The sequence below is a fragment of the Desmodus rotundus genome, chromosome 6 (genome assembly GCF_022682495.2).
Source record: "Desmodus rotundus isolate HL8 chromosome 6, HLdesRot8A.1, whole genome shotgun sequence".
Lineage (NCBI taxonomy): Eukaryota > Metazoa > Chordata > Mammalia > Chiroptera > Phyllostomidae > Desmodus > Desmodus rotundus.
This window is the reverse complement of record NC_071392.1, coordinates 129,059,673-129,084,140: the sequence shown is the minus strand read 5'-3', so window position 1 is coordinate 129,084,140 and position 24,468 is coordinate 129,059,673. Positions and strand designations below refer to the sequence as shown.

At 39.6% G+C, this 24,468-nt stretch overlaps 1 protein-coding gene across 2 annotated transcripts in view; it reads left to right on the top strand.

Moving 5' to 3' along the window:
* KIF16B (kinesin family member 16B) overlaps positions 1 to 24,468 on the top strand; it is a 301,049-nt gene that overhangs the window by 227,650 nt on the left and 48,931 nt on the right. For both annotated transcript variants that reach the window (XM_024559335.3, XM_053926360.2), the window contains 2 exons: positions 136 to 258; positions 21,003 to 21,092. In XM_024559335.3, the coding sequence (XP_024415103.2) occupies positions 136 to 258; positions 21,003 to 21,092 (213 nt within the window). The remainder of the gene's footprint in view (positions 1 to 135; positions 259 to 21,002; positions 21,093 to 24,468) is intronic.

Here is a 24,468-nt window from a genome sequence, read left to right as displayed (position 1 = left end):
ATTTTTCTAAATAAACTACTGGTTTGGTGCTCTCTTCTCTACTTGAAACACATTTTCTCCTCTGCCCAAGCAGGGTATTTGCTATTGAGTGATTTTGGTTCTCTTTGTTCTCCCCATCTGATGTGCCTTTGATAGCGGATGGTTTCTCGCTCTTTGGGAGCAAATCCAGATGACCTGAAGGACCCAATTAAAATTAGCATTCCACGCTATGTGCTCTGCGGGCAAGGAAAGGATGAGCATTTCGAGTTTCAGGTCAAGGTAAGTGTCGCTTCTTCACTCTTCTTGAGGAATGGAGGTTTGAGGCTATGCAGTGCTTTTCTTTGTCTTTGTGTGTGTGTGTGTGTGTGTGAAAAGAGAAGGAGCTCTATGTGCATATTTTGTAAGATATCAGTCACACCCTTCCTTACACCAGTATGTGAAAGTCTCAACTGTGTAGCACGTGGAGAGAAGTTATCCCATAGAAGGTAGTGGTGGTTGCTGAGTCAGGAAGACATACAAGTTGCCATCATTCATCAGCCCCCACAGGCGCAGCCACCAACCATCCCAGGTGGCCCAGGATTTTCCTGCATCTGGCACTGAAAGTTGCATGCTCTGGAAAACCCCGCAGTGCCAGGCAAACCAGGATAGTTGGTCACCTTACCCATGGGCTTGGGCTCACGTTTCCTGTCTATAAAAATGGGATTAATATTTATGTCACAGGGATATCAGCACATATAAAGTATTGAATCTAGTGTCTGGTATATGGTAAACACTTATAGCTATTACTCTTATTACTACTGCTGTTTTTATTGTTTCTAAGATCATTATTTAGGAAGCTTCCCTAATCTGTTTTAGGCATTATTCAATTTATACAACTTTTCAAGAAGAGATACGCCTGTTTCCTTACATCATGCTTTCCGAAATAATGACTTCATCTCATTCCTAATCTGTTTCCATTGACTCATAGCACTTCATTAAATATTGAGGTACTGACATTCACCAAAGTCACCAGTATATATGGCTACAAGAAGGTGTTCTCAGAAGTTGTCTTGGTCAGATAAACACAAGACTGGGGATCTGGATGCTGGCTTCTTTAGGCACTGATTTTGCTGAGGTTTACTGAGTGACCCTAAGTGTTTTAGCTTCTCTGAGCCTCAGTTTCCTCATAGGTAAAATGAGGAAATTGGATAATACCTGTGATTTCCAAATTTCTTCTTAGCTGAGCCCTTTGTGCAGCTGCTATTGGGGGAAGCTGAGGGAGGGAGCCTGAAGCCAGCCCTCCCCACTTCCCTGCTCCAATGCGCCTCTGGAACCCCTGGCCCTGAGGTGATTCCTCCCTTTAGACATGCATGTTCTTTCAGTCTTCATGGAGAAACAGTGCAGGTGATTAATGTTATACTGTGTCCTTGATCCAGTACTTTTCACTGCCCCTGACTTAATGCCTCCTTGCTGGTCACTTCCTTTTTCAGCCATTTGAAATTGTGTGTGTATACATGTGTAGTGTGTGTGTGTAGAGTTCCTTTTGTACATATATGTAATGGTCTATACATACATAAAATAATTTCTGAATGTGTGTTTGTATTATATCCATGTTTTTAAGTAGAGGGTAAAGACTGGGTTTTACTAGCTCAAAATTTGAATTCCCCAAAACAGAACTCACAGCACTGGAGGACATGCAGTGATTTTAATTGGTGCATAGATTTGTTTTATTTTAACAGATAAATGTGCTAATAATATATAACTATTAAATCAATGTCATGCCTAAAACTGAAGACATGGATAACAAAGATACTTAATTGTTTAAAACTGAGTTGATTTAGGATGATCTCATTTATATGTGGAATCTAAAAAACAACCCAAAACCCAAGCTCATAGACACAGAGAACAGATTGGTGGCTACCAGAGGGAACTGAGGCTTGAGGTGGGGAGAAGAGAAATGGGTGGAGTCAAAGAGCTCCAGTTATAAAATAAATAAGTCCTGGGGCGTGTAATGGACAGCACAGTGACTATAGTTATTAATTCTGTATTCCAAATTTTGGAAGTCGCTAAGAGAGTAAAAAAATTTGTAGCTGTGTGGTGACAGATATTAACTAGGCTTATGTGGTAATCATCTTGCAATATATACAGATATTTAATCAGTATGTTGTATACCTGCCAATAATACAATGTTGTGTGTCAGTTATATCTAAAAAAGAAAAAATAAGAGAAACTAAGTTGATTTAAATAAAAATGGCAAGCAGATAATAGTCCAGGCTATATGTAAATCTGGCCAAAATTGTGAAGATGCTACTGTAAAGGCAAGTTAGAGAAACCAAATACAAAAAAATTTTATGGGGTCTTTCAGAATTTAGGCTTTTACTTCAAAATATATTAAGTCCAAATTCAGAGAGTTTTGCTTTCTTTGAACTTACCAAGGTGAAGTTCTGAAAGCATATCATTGTTCTACTTCCTTGTTATGCTTATCCCTGGTGCTGAATCATTAGGACCAGGAATAGACTGTTGGCAGTTACCTGGAGAATTCCTAGTTCCCATGTAAGCAGGGCCTCCTGAGGCATTCACGGGTGTGCTGAGGGCCTCACATTTTCTGGGGGCTACCCAGTCATGGAAGTATCAGAGTCCAGAACTAAAAATAAACATGACAGGAATACACGGTCCCTCCTCTGAACAAAACAAACAAAAATGGCCGAGCTCCAGCACAGGTTTAGCTATTAGAGTAGTGTTGGGTGCACTGATGTCCCTTCCAGTCTCCTCCAGGTAACCTCAATAAGTCGGGCAACCTTCTATGTAAAATGGCAATAATGAAACCTGCCCTGCCGGGTTGGTATGAGGGGTGCATGAGCTTAGGTACATAAAGTGCTTAGAAAAATTCCGGCCATGTACTAAGTGCTGGATAAGTGTTTGATATTAGATATAAATTAATTAAAACAAGATTTTACCCTGAGAACCCTAATAATGACTTCTAGTATTCAATTGTGTCTTTATTAATGGTTTTATATTTTGTGGGCTTCTTTTCTATCATTCCCCCTCAACATTCTGACCTTTAAAATTAAGTATGTCAACTTTTTCCATCCATCATTTGATTATGTCATGCAGAGGCAATGTTTTCTAGAACAAATAGTCATACTTAGGAGATAGTTGGTCTACTCCTAAATTATTCTCTTGGTGAGCCAGTGGCTTTAAGAAGGCTAAGGTAAAAAGTATTAGTCTAAGAGTCCATTCTATTTCATCTTAGATCTTCTTACAAGGAAAATCTGCTGTTAATGTACACAGATATGTTATTGCATCTTATACTTTTGAAAAATCTTTGTGACTTCTCCTTAAAATATCTAATTTTGTTTTCCCCCATTTTCCCATGAAGCTCTTAATGGTCTTCTGAGGCCCTGAAGGCACTCAGCAAGGCACTGTGCCTTCTGTGACCAGCAGGGGAGGGTCTTAACACCCTGTTGACTGTGCAAGTTGGTGGTAGTCACTGGCAGCTCATTTCAGGGACTAGGCTGACTTGTCAACACACAGGGCCCGCTCAGTAGAGTCTCCACTAACTTAGAGGGCAGGCCCAAGAGAGCCTGGGGAGAGACAGTACACAGAGGTGTGGCTGCTCTGGATTTCACTTTCTTTCATCTTCTCCCAAACCTTTCTGGTTCCCTCTGCCTCCTGTCCTTTGCTGCCCACCTTTATCTAGAAGGATTTATTAGTTATTTAAATCATTCCTTCTTCCTGGCCATTTTCATTTTAATCCTCAATCTGCTAGCTTCAGAGGTCTGTTCATTGCAGAATGAAGTAATGGAAAGCCATGTTTCAGGAATGTTAAAGAAATGTTCATGGTAGGGCTCAGGGAATGGAATTTGGGAGGAAAAGATGAGACAATAGTGATTCTCAAAAGCTCATCTTCCAATTCCTGGTGGATCCTGAGGAGGTTTCCATCACTGGGCTTTAAAATGAGAAAAACAGTGCTTTTCATTAAACTGAAAGATACTTAACTCAAAAGGACTGTCATATCCTCTTTACTTTAGGGATTAAAGATAATTTTTATGAAATAACTGTGAGAATAGATAAACACATAGGGTTTTTCTTTTTTTTGTCACATTTTAAAAAATCAACTCTGTTGAGGCATGGTTTGCATTCAATGAAATGCATACATTTTAAGTATAGTTTGATGAGTTTTGACATGTGTATACGCCCATATAACCAATTAAGATTTCAAGCTTTTCGATCATTCCAGAAAGTTTCTGGTGCCCCTTTATAGCTGGCGCACACACCCACCCCTCCCAGCGAGCATGGATCTGTTCTCTGTAAGGAGAGCTCAGGTGTGTCTGTTCTCATGTGCCAAGCACATGGGACAGGCAGCATTTTCTCTCTTGCATCTGGCTGTTCCCATTTTATGTGATGTTTTGGAGATTCATCTACATAGATGAGTATAACAGTAATTTGTTTCTTTTTATTGCTAAATTGCATCCTAACGTGTGGATGAATCACAATTTGTAGATTGGAGTTTGTTTCATTGTCCTTATTTGACAATACAAAAGTTGTCATCTCCATGTTGTCCCCTCCCCTATTTATTTTACCGATCCTTGGAGGACACAATTCCCACTGTCCTTACAGTAACGCCTTCTAGCAAATCCCAATAGCACACTCTTCTGGGTCTGTGTGCATTTTCACCTCAAGAGATAAGGTCCTTCCAGCCAGTGACAGACACAAGAGGAGAAGCTCAGGTTGTGCCAGTCTGGCTGCTCTCTGAGAAGAGCACCTTCTGTGTTGAATGTCATTTACTGTCACCTGTTGGTCAGCAAAGTGTACCTGTACAATATGTGCCTACCCTACACAGCAGGTAATACTGCTAACTGGACTATAACAGTCATTTTAAAATTCCTGCTTCAAGTGCTTTTTAGTGATTGGTATGTGAAATCAATTACACTGTGTTTTCCTTGCCATTTTCAGTTACTCAGGACCAGAATGGGTAGAATTTAATTTTTAAATTACATTTCCGCATAATACAAAACACCAACCTAGGAACTCTATGGTTAAGGCTAATAGTAGAGGCTGTCATAGTCTTGTTATAGAAATAAGCTGATGTTTCCAGCGCTGTTTTAAATTCCCTGCCTTTTAATTTACATATTAACATGGTAATATAAAGAAACAAGCCAACAACTTTTATATATTTTCAAATACTTTGTTTCTGGAGAGTTTTTATTCCCAGAAAAACTGAAAGTAATCTTTTCAGGTTGTCTTCCCATCCTTCCTAGAGTGGTGACATCTGCCGTGTCCCCCACCACCTCCATCCCTCACCTGGTGTACTCTCCCTCAGCAGCTGTCACAGCCCGCAGTCGCAGTGGTTTGTTTTTCAGTCGTCGTCATGTTTATTGCTAGTCTTCTCCACTGATGTACACTCCATGGGCCCTGTCAGTCCGTCAGCACTGAGTTCCCAGTCTTCACGCAGGGCCTACCTGGTAATGGTCACCCAATACAGGTTACTCATCAACACGAGCCACGCAAGCCCTGCCACAAGGTGTTCTCACTGGAAGTAGCCTGTTTAGAGTCAGGGATTTTGTGACCATGTGTCCTTTGTAAACAGCCCCCCTCCACCCCTTCTTCCTTGCCACGAGCTCCTCATGCTCTATCCATGCTGACAGGTTCAGTCATTGGTTAGTTATGTTGCTCCTCATCTTCCTCAGGCAGTGGCTGGATCTCTAGTCATCTAATGAAGATGTGGGCAAATCAAGGTTCTTGACTGTGTCTCAGTCTAAGACAGCTGCTGCCTCCTACCTCCCCACCTCCCTCCCACCTTTTCCATTCTGCCCTCCAATGTACCAGTGAGTATGTACACACACACCAGCACACACATGCACGTCCCAGCTCTGGCAGTCTCCAGCAACCAGAGTGTAGTTTAGTTGTACCCTGGCGTATCTGCAGAGAGGAGTAGACCTCTGCCCACTCTTCACCTTCTGGGCATTATCCTGAGCTCCTGGATACTCTCCAGCCCCTTGCTCATGGGACTACATGTTGTAGTGTTCTCTCCCTTAAGGAGTCTTCTGGCACACTAGTTATATGCCCCTCATGCTGTTCAGTACTTGGCAGGTTGCTCCTTTTTCCCATGTGGTTACAGGACGTCAGCCCTTTTCTCCAGAATCACTTTGGACCACTTGCTAACCAGGGCTACCTATTTCACTTCAAATATATGACGTCCGAAACACAACCTGTCCTGATTTTAACCATCTGATTTTTGTTAAAGATACCATAGTAACAGTCTCTTCCTTTTGCCCCCAAATGCTACCTCATTTTGCTGTAACTCCTGGCCAGGGCTCGAAAAGAGAGAAAACAAGGATAACAAATGATAGAATGAAAGTATAACCTATAGGAAGTTTTCCAGTACAAACTTGCAGGCCACCTGCAAATATTGGGTTGGCAAAAAAGTCTGTTTTGGTTTTTTCTGTAAAATAAAGACATTTTTCATTTTTACCAATGACTTTATTGATTTGGATATTTTGAGTATATTGGCTATCTCCTGTTATTGGTTTCTAGTGGGTAGAGGTCAGAGGTGTTCCTAAATATCTTCCAATGCATAAGACAGCCTCACAGCAAAGAATTATTTGGCGAAAAGGTCAATAATACAAGAAACTTTGCAAACCACTTCTAACACATTTGCTCAGTCACAGCACAGTCTCCATACACTGTACAAATCTTTTTCTGTGTTTCAGTTGTGTTTTTACCTTTCTTGAAATAATAAAGCATAATGTACCAAATTGTTGTGTATTTTCCTCCATCTTCAATATTAAAATGGCTACACAAAAATTCACCAATTTTGATAAGTGTTTTTAAATGCATGGTGGTATGACAGCTGTCACAATACAATCTAACAAAATTGTTTCAAAGGAAGTTAAAGACAAATTAAGTGCTACTAGAGCCATTGTAGGGAAAAAACTAAAGTTTTGTGGCCAACCCAATAATTTGTGAGTACCTGAGGTAGTGGGGGTCATTTTCTTTTCAGTCATGCAAATTTAAATATGGAATAAGCCCTTCCTTCTAATTCCAGTCATTGTGGCCCCAGAGCGGGGGAGATGCTGAGCACCCTCAGATCTGCAGGGTCCTCCCTAACCAAAGGAGCCCCTGAAAGTGAGAGGCTGTAACTTGCAAAACTTCAAAGTTTGGTATCTTGTTTTTATAACTGAAGGAGCACATGATAGGGACTATGGTACCAAGATTGGTGGCATTTCTTAACTTAAGGCAGAGGGAGCAAACTGGTAGTGGATGATGTTTATTATTTGGCCTGAAAAGGTGTTTAAAATTTTGATTAAGATGTCAACATTTAAAACTTGGGAGATTTAACATGGAAATTTAGATTTTCCAAGTTTCTGTAAAATGTCAGAAAGCATGGGAACCGCCGGCCAACATGCCCACAGGACAGCACTGGCCAGAGCAACGGCTCATTCACATCAGGCTTGTGCCTCACTTTGTCACACACCTCAGAGCTCCCTGTCCCAGAGGAGGTCACCTGCCTGTGGGTTCAAACACAGTCCAAAAGCACTGTACAGAAGGACTCATGGACCACAGGAAGTCTCTGATGATGCTCTTGATTAAATCAGTTTAAACCAACACAGAGAAGCCAAGGGAGGGGAGGGAAGGTAGCAGAGCACACTGCCTGACCCCAGGGACACACTGTGCTCACCTGTCCTCTCTCTGCCACCTCAGCCTTTCCCTCTGTGCTTACCAGGATGGAGATTTGAGCAAGGAGCCTTGGCCAGACACAGTGTCCAGAGCATCGCATGCTCATTCCATGGGAGCATGGTTGGCTGGTGGCCTGCTGAATAGGTCTGGTTCTCACATGCATTTCTTGGGTAGAGCACATGTGGGGCCAGCATGGGACCAGGCTGTTTGTCAGTAAGGGCCGTTAATTCAGAGTTGACATAATGTCAGCCCAGAGTAGGCCTGACCATGACTTAATACTTTCTATATCTAAGTAGCATTCTGTTCCATCATATTTATTCACTCTGTGTTTGGCATATCTCATAGGTTATAGGCCTATATTTAATTAAGCAAATTTCATGAATTCTGTTGAGTCTCACAGCTGCTTGGTTACTTGTTATCTGTTCTGACACACTCTGTGAGATTTGCCTCTACTGCATAAGCTTCCAGCTTACTTACTGGCTGTGCTTAGCCCTTCATACGAGCCTCATCCATCCTCTGTAGCAGGATTGAATGTGCTCAAATAATACACAGACATCCGCTATGCTCCCTGTTATCTTACTGTCACAGGGCCTCCTAGAGTCTCCTTCCCAACTGATCTCTGTAGGCAGTTGAGTTTGCAACATCTTTTCCAGGGAGCACACTAACATCTGTCAAACACCTTCATTCTTTCAGGCACTCTGCCAGACATTTCCACAAAATGTAGCAAAATGGGGGTTTCACTTGCATTTAATGAATTAGATAAATTATGAGTGACTTGCCAAAGGCCATGCAGCCAGTAAGTAGATCCAGGTACCGAATGTCCATGTCAACTCTTACGTCTTCTGAGCCATACTGGTTCCCTTACTCATTTTGCACATTGTAAATGTCACAGGTTTCTGCACTTCTTAGAAGTTGAGGTCATATTTTAGTTTTGTCCTAGACATGGTAGCTTTTTCCAAATCCTTGCTTGTTCTCAAAAGTTGCTGTTATTTTTGTGTGTGTTTTAACTTCTTATCTTAAATTTGGCCAAGTAACAGGCACTTCATAAACTGGGGCTGTTGCTAAGGCCTTGATAAAACTTGAGAATTTGATGGCAGATAGATCTGCCAGAGAGCATGAAGAGGAAATGCCCAGAAAATTTGCAGTTTGGGAGTTAAGGCAATCAAATTTATAGTCAGAGAAATTTCTTTTTATTAGGCAGAACATAAACGAGAGCCATTCCCGCCTGTTAATTAAACTGTGCAGTTACACATCTTTTAGAAATACTCCCAACTTGATGTAAAATACATGTTCAAAAGGATCTCTGTCTTGGCTTCTGAATCTCTGCTTATTAGTAACTTGATAGATTATATTCCTGCACATGTGTTAGCATAGCTGAGACAAATGGACTGTTGCATATGCCATGGTCCATCTAGATTCAAATACTCAGTTTGTGTATTATTTTTAAACATAACGAGTGACAGAAATAACATTGGGACTCAAAGAATCATATTTTATCCTTAGTTTTTTTTTTTTAAGTACCCTTCCCATCTCTTTGAGAGCATTACCTTTCACAGAAAAAAAATTAAGAAACAAAAATCCTTTCCGCTGTTTTCACACAAAGCAACTAATCTTTTGTATTACTTTTACCTGAGCAGTGTGTTTATCTTCACAAAGTAATTGCTGCACGTTTGAGAAATGATGAAGAAGAAAAGAGATTGAGTCACAAGCACAGAAGAAGAGCAGTCATTTATTTCCTTGTGGCCATACTTGAATTTCCATTTCAATCTTGTTTTCCTCTATGAGAATATATTAATATTTTACTTTTCTTAATTTCATAATTTTGGGAGTTTCACATTCTTCCTAGAATAAATTTCTTTTACAATAAATCACAAAATTGTTTAAACTCCCCTTTGTGTAATTGCTGCCCATGGACACCCTTGTTTTCCCTACTGCATAATGCAAGACCTCTTTTTAGGGACATGACCACAGTGCCAAGAGTTGCATGTACTGAGCACCAAGCACTCTGCTGGTTGCTTCACTTTTTTTTTTTTTAGTTCATCTGCAGGTTAGGTATCATGAGTTCTTTTTACAGATGAAAAAATTAGGCCTGGAGAAGTTGCAAAATTTAACCAAAGTCACACAGCTTATTACTGACTGGACTGAAGTTGGGATCCAGGTCTACCTTAATCCTGAGCTTTTGATTATTTCCTTCTCCACTGATGATTGGTAGAGAGTTTGCATTTCATGCTATGCTGGATATTTGGATAATTTGAAGGAAAATTGCTTAGGCTGTCATTCTCACAGTATCCCACAATTTCAGAGTAGAATAAGTCCCTGTATTCCTCGCCTGCTTCACAGAGGTATTAGGGGAAGGGAGAAGTACTTATTAGTAGTCATCTTGGATTTGAAAGGCATCCATTTTATCAGAATCTTAGGGTTTATGTGCATTCTTTCAGATTCACCTTCAAACTTCTAAATAAGTATGCTAAAATAAGCAGTGTCCCTATTTTGAAGGTGCTGAAGTTGAAGCATAGGGAAGCCGTTATTCTAGTTACTGTAGAAGGCTGAGATTTCAGTCAGCTAGAAAGCCCTATTTGATCTCGTATTACTTTGTAGTTCTGTAACATATGGTGTGACTCAGTAGTCAATGGCTGCATTCCTTTCTTTGTGGCACACCAGATATAGACCAGGTTCAGATGCCAAAGGATGAAGGCACTTTCTGTGCTTGTTGGTGATGCATCTACACAGATGAATGTCTGGGTGGTTGCGTGGATAATACAGCTGAAAATCTGCATGGGTCTGCTACTTTCAGGAATCTTCATTCTTCAAACTCCATGCACCTCCCACCCATGATACCCGCAGACAGGGGCAGATCTAGCATCAGAACTTAGACTCCTCTGTCCTTGCACAGTGCTTCTCCTGCAGGGACCCAGCTCCTTCCCTCACATGCCACTGAGACAGAATTTGTTGAGTTAGTTGGGCTGTTGGTTCATGGAGCCCACTGCAGTGGGGGAGGGGGGGATTTCTGCTTGGTTCAGGAACACTTTAGGCAGGTCTTGGATGTGATTCAAATGGCAGCTATTCCCTTGAATGAGGGAATAGTACCCCTGGATGGTCACTGACACAGTCTCTTTTCCTTTGTCTCCTCTTGTCTTGAGACCTCAGCACTCCTTTGGATTTCCCCAAAAGAAAGGTATATAAACTTTTCTAAACTGTCCCTAGGGAAACCAGCTAAGGAGGCACATTGCGCATTTCATAGCAATGACTGAAAATACCCCAATAGGCAATCATGTTCTCCTAAAAGCCCAAGCATGCCCCAGATAACCTTTGGGAGTTCCTTTGCCAAGTGGAAGAATTCAGCTCCAGCTTATGTCATTGGCTTTTGTCCTCAAGCTTGAATACCCAAAGGACCATGGCATATAGTATTTATCCCCCCAAAATGAAAACACTAATTCGAAAAGATATATTCACCCTTCACATATTGAAGCATTATTTACAATAGCTAAGATCTGGAAACAACCTTGGTGACCATTGATAGATGAGTAGGTAAAGAAAATGTGATATATATATGTATATTTCATATTCAGTGGAATATTACTCAGCCCCAAAAAGAATGAAATCTTGCCATTTGTGACAACATAGATGGACCTAGAGGTATTATGCTCAGTGAATAAGTTGGACAGAGAAAGACAAATGCTGTATGATTTTTACTTATATGTAGAATCTAAAAAAAGAAAACAAATGAACAAACAAAACAAATAGACTTATAGATACAGAGATCAGACTGACGGTTGCTAGAGAGAAGAGGAGTAGGGAGACGGGCACAAAAGGTGAAGGGTCTGGTACAAACTTATAGTTATAAAATAAGTTGCAGGGATGTAATTTGCAGCATAGGGCATGCAGTCAATAATATTTTAATAACTGTGTGCAGTGACAGATAGTTACTAGGCTTATCATGGTGATCATCACATCATAAGGTATATAAATGTTGAATCAGTATGAAACTAGTATATTGTAATTCAGCTATTATTTAAAATTAATTAAAAAAACAAAGGCCCTTGACACTTAGAAACAAAAGGCTCTTAAGTTAATAGACCTACCCTCTAAAGGCAATTTAGAGACCGCCTTTTGTTTCTTGCTGTGTTTTTTAGGAGTTTCACAACCTGCACTCACTTTACCCCCATATTGTTTAACCAGCATCTCTTCAGACTCTCTAAAAGGAATTTGGCAAATAACATTTTTTCCTTCCTTTGTTCTACAATTCTTTATCCTCTCCCCTAATACCTACATTTTAAAAACTTTAAACAATTACTAATAAGTCAGGAAAGGACAAAAATGCAGGTCACTCTACTGACCACATTTCAGGATAGAAAGTGAATTGGAAAACAAAGTAAGAAAATATTTATTGAAAAGAGACTTTGGGCCCTACTCTCTCCATTATTCATTTATTTATTATTTAACAAATATTTGGTACCTGCATGTATGTGTGTATATATATATATATATATTAAATACTATATATTTTTAATCTTTATTGTATTTTTTCCATTACTATTTAGTCCCCTTATACCTCCCTCCCCCCAGCAATCACCACACTGTTGTCCACGTGCATGAGTCCTTCTTTCATTTTTGCTTAATCCCTCCCACCTTCCCCACTAGCTATCATCTGGTCTCCATCCATTCCATGAGTCTGTCCCTATTTTCCTCGTTAGTTCAGTTCATAGATTCCACATATGAGTGAAATCATGTGGTATTTGTCTTTCTCTGATTGGCTTATTTCACTTAGCATAATTTCTCCAGGTCCATCATACTGTCACAAAGGGTAAAATTGTCTTCTTTTTTACAGCCAAGGTATAAGAAATATGAATAAGCAGTTCATGTACTCAGGGGTCCACTAAGTAGGGGAAGAGAAACATGGATAAAATTAGGTCAGTGCAGAGGAAAGGGGTCATGAAGAGACAGTTAAGAAGATTTAACATGTTTGTTTGTCTGAGAAAGATGGTGGAGATGAAAGAGAAAGAGGGCATTCTAGGCAATGGGAACACCAGGACAGAGGCCCAAGGGCAGACAGGTACAGATGATGTATTGGTAATAGGAAATAGTACAGTCTGGGGCCAAACCTGGGGAGGGATTCTCCTCTCAGGAAGAAGTGAATAAGGAAGATGAAGAGGTTTTGAAGGAAGGAGGAGAACATATGTTGAAACAGCATCATTTTGAGATAGACTGAAAGGATGTTCAGGGATTTGGTTGTGAATGACCCTAGTCTTCTCAGTGAAACAAGATCATTGTCCACTAGGATTGGAAATTGAGAACATTTGGAAATACTCATCAGAGAGAATGTAGTTTGGAAGAATTTCCAAATGAGAGTGAACCTGCTGAGATGGAATAGTATGAATTTCATAAAAATGCAGTCTGCCTTTCCAGGTATGGGTAGTGGTGATGGGGTTATTCCTTAAGGAGCAGCATGCAGGAAAGCAAGCTGACACCATAGGCTGCTGCCTGATTTGGGGGATTGTTCTGATGGGGACCAGAAGGTCTAGGCAATTAGGGTTTTGATGTGCTTATCTCCCAGCGGCAGAAAGACTGACCTGGCATCCAGCCTGGGCCTGTAGGTGAGTGATCAGAAGAGAGCAGGTGAGCTAAAGACAGCAGATTCAGCACATGCAGGCTGAACATGCCTGTTGGAAATTCAAAATCGTCAGTGTTGTCTGTCCCCAGAAAGATTTGGCCATTTTAGGGGTTGACCAGAGCCAGGAGTAATTGAATGGCAGTCTGTGGTATCTATGGGGTATCACTGTGGTTAATGGGGTGCTGGCTTCTTCTATCACTTCCAGTGTAGTTCCACTTGCAACAGTTGTCTAAAGAAATTTTAATTAAATGTAATGCATTAATGAATATTACTAAACATATAAACATTTGAAAAATATTTCATGTTTCCTCAAACATGTTCATAGTTATGTTGCTTCGTAAGATTGTATTTTGCAAAAATCTGACATAACTCTTTATTTAGTATATACTAGGTTGATATTAGACCATTTCCTCCAAACTATTATTTAGTAGAAGGAAATTTATTTTTACATATTTGATATAATCCCTCCAAATGTTGTTAAAAAATAAGTGTTGTTGAAGGGAACTCTATAAGTAACTGTTTAAATGAGGGCCAGAATATTTTTCTTTGTATATAAAGTGTTGATTTTCCTCCTTACACAGCTAGATATACACAGCAAATATATACTGAGAAACGGTCTTAAAATTGACAATCCATTAAACCAGCGAAATATGTATATAACATAAGTTTGTGGAAAGCACTCAATTCAGAATTGTTTATAAGTAAATGCAGTTCATCTTGTGGATAAGTTTATGGTGTTTAAGTTGGGCTTGATCATTTTATGGCCCAGAAAAGATGGATTTGTATCAGCAGAATCATTCCGTGAGAGAGAAGTAATGAATTTGCTCCTCAAAGATGTGTAGTGATGATGCCCTGCATTCTCAGCATCGAAGAAAATAGAGTATTTCGATCTGATTTATTTGTTGTAGTGATCTTCTGTCTCTGCTCTCTGCATCAACCCCTCATTTCATGCCTAGTTTTAATCTGGGGCAAAATAGGACTTTGATACCTATTTTTCCTTTATGTGTAGTTTTTCCAAACCTCATATGCACTGTTTCTCCAGCTCTAGGTGTGCAGTTTTCCTTATTATAGTGAAGGGGTTTGACCATTTCCTATGGGGAGATCACACCTGTGGTTGCCTTGCCCACTATGGCATCATCTATCTGATGGTCTATTCATCATCATGTTCTTTGTCTTGTTTACATGTTGACAGACAAAGGGGAGATATAAATGTTGTATATATAAAGTAGGAAGTACAACCCTTTGTAATCCTTGTATTTAACCCAAACTCAGGTAAAAATCTAAGGATGAAAAATTCGGAAATCTGCCTATGCCTCCGTAGACTTGTGTTACTAATAATATAGTGAATTCACCGTATTCTCAGTGTAGTTTAAAAAAAATCATTCTTTTGTGTCACTAATTCAAAAATCTGATTCAGGCGAACCTCATGGAAATCACCAGAACAGAGTAAGTAGAACCAAGGTTGCAGCAGGCCTTGTTCTCCCTTTTGAATGGTCTGGGCTAAACCTGGAACCCTTACCTGATTCAAAAAACAAAATCATCTTAACTACGTCTCTCAGAAAACTGCCAACATCTAGTATTGTGCCTAGCACACAGCGGCAGCTGAGTAAATGTTTATTTCTACAACTAGAGTCCTCTCACCTCCACTTCAATTAGTACCAAAGGCTCATTCTCTTAAAGGCTTAAACTCTTGTGGCGCAGAGACATTTATATAATTAGTATTGGTTATATAAATTAATTAATATAACATTAACTGTGTAATTAATATCCTGTGATGTGTGCTTCTTATCAAAGTGTGAAATACATGCTAATGAATCCTGGAGGCGGGGATGATTCTTCCAGGAAGAAAGGAGTAGGAGTGAGAATGCTGCCAATGGAGGAATTGTGGCCAAGCAGGTGTTCTCCAGTCAGGACCGGGTATTCACGTTCAAAAGACCCTTCTGAAGATCAGTGGAGACACCATATTGATTTGTTGACAAGTTGCCTGAAGTGTGAGATTTTTTCATTCCCTGGGAGCTATGGTTAGGAAGGTAGTGTTAGCTCAGCCTGGAAAAGGCCCTGAATGCCATGCTAAGGGCGTTTGCGTGGGAGGGGGTGGGAGTCTTGGGAAGAGACCATGTCCGATTTGTAGCATCGCTGCTCAGAATTTAACCTGCATCAGAATTCCTTGGCGGGTTTGCTAAATCAAAGTTGCTGGGTCCCACCCAAGAGTTTCTGATTAAGTAAGTGGGGTAAGACCTATAATTTGCATTTTAGTAAGTTCCCAAGTGAAACTGATGCTGCTGGTCAGCCATCACACTTTGAGAGCCACTGGTTTAGACGAAATACTGAAACACTGAAGGCAGAAGTCATTGAGATTTATATGCGAGTTTATTAATGTGAATTTAATAAAATATCAAGTAAGATGTGAGGCAACAAAATAAATCATTCCCTGGAATATACCAATAATGACCTTCAATGTTCAACATTTCAGAGAACTTTTATGTACACTGTGTTAATAGTTCAAGAGAGTCCCCTCTCTCTCCATTAATGGTGTGACTCCTGGAGTTACCAGGGTCACACAGTGAAAACAAAGATCCCTCTGATACGATTACTGACTTCATTAAGTCAAGTTCAAAGGAATATACACCTGTGAAACTTTGAATAGCCCTCTCCATGTTGGGCCATCTTTCTCTGTCTTCTCCCAGGTCCTCACCCCTACCACTGCAGCTTCCCATGTCGCAGTGTAGGCACGGGGCTAGTGTCAAGCAGAGGAAGTATATTGGGTTATTTGGGGGCTCTCTCAGAGATTTTATTTTCTTTTTGCTCTCTTATCATCTTGCACCCAAATGCCCTTGATATCTACCACCCAGGAAATCACTTAGCTGTGTCATGTCCTCCCCAGAATTTGGTATGTACGTGGTAGAAAAGTTGATATTCCTTATAAAGACACTATTCTGGGAAAGAGGAATGAAACCCAAATTTGTGAGGTAAATTTGGATAAGCCATTTCATTCATCAGAGATTTCAAAAATTGTTCGACATTAACGATCTGTAGAAACTGCAGATGTGGAGCTGCAGGCCAAAGTCCCCACAGCCTAGGTGTCCAGTTCACCCCAATTCTGCTTGAGGCCTTCCTGAGGGCTTTCCTACCCAGAGAGATGAAAAAATGTGTTGCTGGCTTATTGCCACAAGTAGCCTGAGTTTATTTAAGACATGTCCACTTTGGGACTCCATCTTCCAAACTCTCTGTTCAGGATGCCCATAGTGTGTCAAGTACTCTTCTAAGGTGCAGAGAAAAACCAGCAAAAAATCCCAGCTCTCCTGGAGTTTACATTCTAATGAGAAAGAGATACAAAAAAACAAGATATATAATTTATGTTAGGTAATAAGAACTATTTAGTAGAGTTGGGGAAAGGAGGGTGCAATTTTAGATAGTATATCCAAAGAAGGCTTCAGGGAGAAAGTGACTTTTGAACAGCGACTTGAAGGAAGTGAGTGAGCCAGTCATTTGAAAAGAGCATGTCAGAAAGATGAAAAATATATACAAAGTTTCTGAGGCCACACTTACTGTGTAGCATGTTTGATGTATTCTAGAAAAGTAAGGAAGCCAGAGTGAGCAAGGGAGAGAGTAGTTGGAGTGAAGACAAAGAGGAGACAGATCATAGAGATCCTTATAGGTCAGTCAAAGAACTTGAACTTGTACCCTGGGTGCGAAGGGGCACTTTAGGACAACGTCCCTTTTGAGCAAAGAAAAAGCCTCATCTAACTTAACTTTTAATATCACTTTGGCTGCTGTGTTGACAAAAAAATGAGGGGAAAATAGGGGAACAAAAGCAGAAGCCAGGAGACCAAGTAGAAGGTTCTTAAAAACAATCTGAGAAAAAGATGATGGTTAAGACCAGGATGTTATCAGTGGAGATAGTGAGAAATGGTCAAATTCTCATGATACATATTGTGAAATTTGGTGGAAAGGATTTGCTAACGATTGGATGTGAGATATGGGAGAAAGAGGAGCATCAAGGATGACCCCAAAGTTAGTGGGCCGAGCAAGTAGAAAAATGGTATTGTCATTTATAATGATGGGGAAGCAGGAAGAGGAGTGACTTGAATGAGAATAATTTGAGGTGCATATTAGATGTCCAAGTGGCAGACATATCAAGTAGGTGGTGGGATATATGAGTCTGAGTTCGAGGGAGAGATATAAGCATCCAGGGAGTCATCAGAATAAAATTTAAGCTACAGGATGGGACAACATCACCAAAGGAGTTAGTGCAGGTAAAAAATAAAACATGTTCAAGAACTAAACCCTGGGACACTTCGATGTTTGGAGGTCAGAGACATGAGGAGAAATCTCAGCAAAGAGAATTCAGGTAAGAGAATATAGCAACCTGGAATTCAAATGAAAAAAATGTTAAAAAGAGGTGCTGTCAACTACGCCAAATCCTGTCGATCAATCGAGTAAGATCAAGACTAAGAGCCTGTGGATTTAGCAAAATGGAGGTTGTTTGTGACCTTGTTAAGAGTAGGTAAGAGTAGTGTGAGTGGAATGCTGAGTAGATGAGACTGCATTTAAGCGGTAATGGGAGGAAAGAAATTAACAACATCAAGAATAAACTCAAGGAGGTTTGAATAATGGGAAGGAAAAAATGGAGTGATAGTTGGAAGGGAAAGTGAAGTCAAAATGGAGCTTAGTGAAAGAAATAATAGCTTGTTTAAATGCTGTTGGGAATAATCTAGTAGAGAATGGAATAAATTGGTATTGGGAGAGAAGAGAAAATTGCTAATTACAGTACCCTTCGGAAGGGAAGAGTGATAAACTCTAGTGGAATAGGTTGGCTGCCCTTAACTAGGAGCACTGGTACATCTCTCATGTTTGCTAACAGGAGAAAAGATGAGATACAGGGCACATGGTGGTGGATGAGTAGACTTGGTTGGGGGTACTTGTGGAAATGTTCTGTTGATTGCTTCTATTTCCTCTGTGAACTGGGGATTAAATTATCTGCTGATAGTGAGAACAGGGAAGGAAGTGATGAGGGATTAAAAAGAAAGATAGAGTAAACTATTTAGATACTATTATCTAAGAAAAGAGTGAATGGAATTGGGAAATGTGGTATGACTGGTGGGGAGGCATCCAGGCTGACCTGAAGACAGTGATTGTGTCTTTAAAATGAGACCAGTCCCTTCAGCAGTGTGTTTTCCTTCAGCCACATTGGAAGTACATAGACAGTTGGATTTAACCAGGGTTGTGGTTTGGCATAGTCCTGGGAATTTCAACAGTAGGATAGGGATTTTCCTGGTGATTGACAATAAGTTCATGAGGAACAGTGGAAGAATTTTAGGAGAAAGAAGGAAAGCTCAAGGGACCATTAGAATCTGGGAGATGAGGGCGACCTAGGTGTCTTGGGTGACATTTTCTGGAATCCAAAGTCCCAGTGCAGGATGGTCTCACCTATGAGCATCCTGCATCTTATTACTCCTAGGTCATGGGTGTGATTCCATTAATTTTCTGAGCTTTCCTAGCAAGTAGGCTGCACCATGGCCACCCTTGTTCCAGTTCTCCTTTTGACGCCTGGTTTGTGACCAGCCAGGGCAGCATATTGCTGTGCTCCTGCCCTGAGGAAGCTGTCACTCCCTTGCTGACTGTGCTGGCCTTGCTTGGGTGCCTCAGTGGGGTCCATTGAGGAAAGAATTGGAGAGAAAGGCTCCCCCAGCTTATCTCCCAGCAGCAGTGTTCCTAAGTCTTGAGTGACTTGCAAAACCAGCTGAAAAAAACTTAGAGCTGCAGATGCCTGTACTTTTAGTTAATTTTTTGTAAATCTGATAGAAATATCTTTTTAAAGGAAAGTGTAAGAAGCCTGTCAATTTAAATTTAACACAAATTTAACAACATTATTCACAGATTTAACAGTTATTGTGAATAATGAATACAGAACCAGAAGGATGAAAATAAAAAATGCCCCTCCTTATATACGCCAAATGATCTCATTTGCCACTATGGGAAATGAGTGAATCAGAGAATAGCTAAAACTCCAGACTCACTCCTCCCTGAGATGATCCACATGTGTATTCTCCCCACTCCTGCTTCTACTTTCCCGTGGTCCCCTGTGGCTTACATGCGGGAGAACCAGGTGGAATAATTGTGCTTGAGAAGGGTGTTTCTCTAAAGTGTGGGGTGAGATTTCCCAGACAGGGACTCAGCTCATGAAGAGGTCTTGAGATGGAAAGGAGTCATCTCATTCAGGGAATGCAGCATGAGGGAAGACACCTAGGGGGAGAAGGGCTTCAGGTGAAGCTGTTGCAGGCAGTGGTTAAGTTAAAAATTGGGGTCTTTAAGGTTAAAAATGTGAGTCTTTTTTTATTTATTGATTTTAGGGGGGGAGGGGAGAGAGAGAGAAACATTGATTTTGTTATTCCACCTATATAAATAGGTGGAACCATTCTTTGGTTACTTCTTGTATGTGCCCTGATCTTGGATCAAATCCAGAACCTTGTCATATCAGGACGATGCTCTAATCAACTGATCTACCTGGCCAGGGCCAAAGATATGATGAGTCTTTTTCTAGGAGCAGTATGAAGCTACTAGGAAGGGTCTTAAGAGTGGAGGTGGACTGATCAGATATAAGTTTTTAAAGCTCCTCTGTCATTTGTGCAGAGTAGGCATTGGAGGGGGTAGTGTGATACAGACAACTGGGAGGGACCCTGGCAGAGGCCACATGAGCCCTGATGGCTTAGAGTAAGATGTAGGTGATGGTGAAGAGCTCTAAGAAATGTTTAGGACGTAAAAGGAGAGCGGAATCTGGCACTTGTTCTACTGTGAGCACGCTAGTGGGCAGGAGGGGACAGAGATGGCTTCAGCATCTGTCTGGCATAGCATGGTAGGCAGTGAAATGCACTGAGATGGCATAGTCTAGGTATTCTCTAGCAAGTCTATGTCAAGTCTGATTTTAGATACTGAATTTGAGGTTCCCATGTGACATCTAAAAATAATGTCTCCGGTTTGGGTGCTTGGGTCTGCAGCTCGGAAGAAAGGTAGGAACTGCATAGGAATTTGAGACTCCATCCTGTGCTTTAGGCTGTGTGATTCTTAAGGCTGGCATTGCCTATCAGCTTCTGCTTGTCACTGTGACCTCAGTATGTGAGATGATGTGCACCAGAGTTTCCACCCAATCAGCTCATTCAACAGGATCTGTGGGTGAAAGGCTGGGTTGAGAATTCTTCCTCTGAAATAAAGCAAAATATGTTGTTGTGTTTTAGTATTAAAAATCATTGAGATGCAGAATGATTTTTTTCCTTTTTTTACTTTCTCCACATTTCCTTTCTCCTTCCTCCTCTTCCTATCTTTCTTTTTCCTCTGCCTTTTCTTCTTTCACTTTTCCCCGCTCCTGTCCACTGTGATGGCATCTGGTGGCCTGTACCAACATTTTATATGGGCACATCACTGCCCAGAGAGGTCACCCTGCGGGATTTTCTTTCTATGACCCAAGTGGAGGGTTAAGGGATACTTTCACAAGCCATTGAGAGGTAACCATCAGTCCCTCACTTTACATAGTCACAGTGCTGCTTCTAACCATATTTGAAAACCAGAGATGCATGCTTAAGTAGAGAGCAATTATTATTTACACGTCTTACTTATGAAGCTAGACTACTGTCTTCAATCCTGGAGAAATTTTACATGCTAATCACTTTTCGTTAATTTTTAAATTATTTAAAACAATTGTAGTCACTTTTTTCTCTAATTAACACTGATTTATTTTGATTTTCCTGGTTAATAGATTACTGTCCTCGATGAAACATGGACTGTGTTCAGGCGTTATAGTCGTTTTCGAGAAATGCATAAAACATTGAAGTTAAAGTATGCGGAGGTAAGTTATGAAATAATTATCTCCAATTAAGAGCATTTGTTTTATAAAGTAAATAAGTTTATTACATTATCAATGCCCCCCTTTAGATATGAGCTTATAAGTGTCACCAAGTTTTATTTCAATTACTCATCTGTCAGAGATATCTTTTTAATTTTTCTCCTTTGTTTCATTTCTATTCTACACAGTTTAAGAAGTTTCTGAGTATAAGATTTTGAAAGTCATAGTAAAGTGATAATAAATGAATTTTTTGATAAATTTTATGATAAATTTTAAATAAATATTGTAATCAGTTTACAACTTCTCAACTGTGACACGTATTAAAATAAAGTAGTAATAAATTCCTTGTTATAGATTTACCTTTCTTTTCTCTTAAAAAAAGACTATGTTCATGCTTAGACTTCTACTTAATGAGAAGTAAAGTCATAAAAGTTAATTTTCCATCAAACATGGAGGGGAGACAATAAATATGGCATTCTTAGAAGCAAGGGGGCATTTCATGCTTTGATCAGCGATCCGGTGTGATACATTGGTAGTTTTTTTGGACAAAGATCAGTCTTTGAAATACTTTTAAACAAAGAAAAATATTCTTTAAATTAATGCATACCTTTAAGAGAATGTATTATATTATTATTATTATTATTATTATCATTATTATTAGTTCACTAAATAATAATTTACTTCAACTAAAGGAAACCTTGCAAGGCATAGCTCTATGGGAATCTGGGGTTGAACTGACTGCAAAACAGTCAACAGTCTCTGCCTAATTAGGCTGCTTTCCCTAAATCCTTCTTTTCAGTGCTGTTTTATAGTTTCTTATGACATCCTAAAAAGTAATTTAGTGAGATATGTGACCTTAATTTGATTTACATTAAGTAACTAATATTTCCTTAATGTTCCCATGCCTTCCACTCTTTCTCATCTGATGCACAATATAAAGAGAAATATCTTTTTGTAAATAAAGTGGTCCCTTGAAGTGTAGAAAAATCTTGAGTCCAGTTAAATTTAAGTTATCTCTGAATTCTGTTGTTAAGCTATCATAATAGTATTATATTTAAAATTGAAGAGGCTTCGGCTATGAATTACAGTTCAGTGTTCCTAAGAGGCTTTAGTTCCAGAAGTAACTTCTTCAAAGTCAAGTTGTTAAGTTCGTTTCTGCAATGTACTCTTCATGCCCCAAGTTAATAATGATAAACAATAAACAATAATAAACAAAAAGTGGGAGTATTGTGTATGCATTAAATGTGCAAAGCAACTTGTTTTTAAAGCGAGCTTTGCAGTTCATTAACTGCTTGGTTTTAAGTTACTACCTCAGTATTTTAATGCTGTACAGATATTCATATTAACATATTATGTTCCTACACTAATAGGTGGAAAAAAAGTGAAACAGAAGGCCAAAAACGTTACCAGGATTTTATATATATATATATATATATATATATATATAAAAAATATATATATATATAAATACACACACACACATACATATAGACACACATACACGTTATATATTGCACATATGATATATAGTATATATTAATAACTCATGTTTTTTTAATATTAGTTCTTTCAGTGTGATCAGTGTAGTACCATTCTATGTGGGCACAATTTTTAGATTCTAGTAATACAGTACTGGACAAGAGCAAAAATGTCTTCTCATATATCTTAATTCATATGGGGACAGACTGACAGTAAACAAGGAACTTGTAGTAACTAGCACTAAAGGGTAAGCATGCCATGTGACAGTTAAGTGAGGTTTGACTTTGTAGGAAAAATATCAGTGAAATGTGATGGAGCAGAAAATGCTGAGCACTTCTACTGTAAGTTTATTTCAGGGTTGGGCTCTTTGAAGAAATGTCATTTTAGTTGAAATCTCAGATAAGAGAATTTAAATGAGTTTACAAAGTAATAACCAACAGTGCTAATTGGTGTTTTTAAAGAAAACTTCAGAACAAATAGAAGCAATCTTTAAAGATAGAAGAAAACTTTCTTAAGTTTCATAAATATGTGAACCTATAAATCAAAGAGATTGCCTGGTACCAGGCAAAAATAATGAACAGCGATAATTATACATGTAAAATCGTTTTCAAGGAGAAAGAGAGAACATTGCACACTTGCTGAAATTAGGTGATAGGTGACCTTCACATGAAAATAATTGAGCTGATTTCATTCATATATTCATTTATAAATATGTATTGAGCATCTTTACACTGTAAATATAATTGTGAACAACACAGCCACTTTCCCTCCTCTCAGGAAGCAAAAAGAATGAGCAATAAACAAAAATAATAATAATAATAAAGGTAATTTTAGATAGTGTTTGGTGCCACGGAGAAAATAAAACAGTGAATGTGAAAGCATGACAGGAGAGCTGGTCCGTGTGCCACTTCAGAAGGGGCAGGCCTGGAGAGGCTTCCTGCGGGGTGAAATTTGAGCTGAGATCTGAATGTTGGAAAGGAGCTGTGCATGAGAATCTGGAGGTGAGCACATCTTAAGTAGAGGGAACAGCAAATGCAGAGACCCTCGGTTGGAAGGAAGCTTGGCAAGTTCCAAGAACAAAAAATCCTGTGAAAAGTGGCAAGTGTGGTAGAAATAAAGGCAGGGAAGTAGGTAGGGACTTGATCATCATCATACAGGGTTGTGAATTTTGTTGTTAGTGCCGTAGGAAGCCACTGGAAGATCTGAGCATTGAAACTCAGCTAGAATTTTCATTCTATTCATAGATGACTTCTCACAGATGCACTTTTCTCGAAGACAGACTCTTTCAGTGGTGTCCAACCTGTGGCCCAGGATATAGCTATGAATGCAGCCCAACACAAAATCGTAAATTTACTTAAAATGTTATGAGATATTTTTGTGTGATTATGTCTCACAATGTATTTGATGTATGGCCCAAGACAACTCTTCTTCTTCCAGTGTGGCCCAGAGATGCCAAAAGGTTGGACACCCCTGAATGATGACAGAGACTGAAAATCGCTTTTCCATGTTGAGCCCAACTTTGTGACTTACAGTTTGTTTCTCATAAAAACAAAACAAAACAAAAAAGCTAGTTATGGAAGAGAACCCACAGACACATGTGTGTGTGTGTGTGTGTATGTTTGAAAAAGAAGAGATAATATGAGTAGTGATTTGAAACCATGTGGTGTAAGATCCTGCAACAAACACTGCGTGTAGGAAGGGAAGCTGCTAATTACACACTGTGAGGGGTGCGCTGATGCACTGACTTTTTGGCTGCGTGGCCACTACTCTGATTTCTTCAGCATTTACTGAGTGCTCACTGTGCCCTGGGTGTGGTGCTGTGCTTTGACATTCATGCTCCCCTGTGATTGAAGCAAGAGACTTGCCTCAAGTCACACAGTTGGTGAGCAAAAGTGAGTTT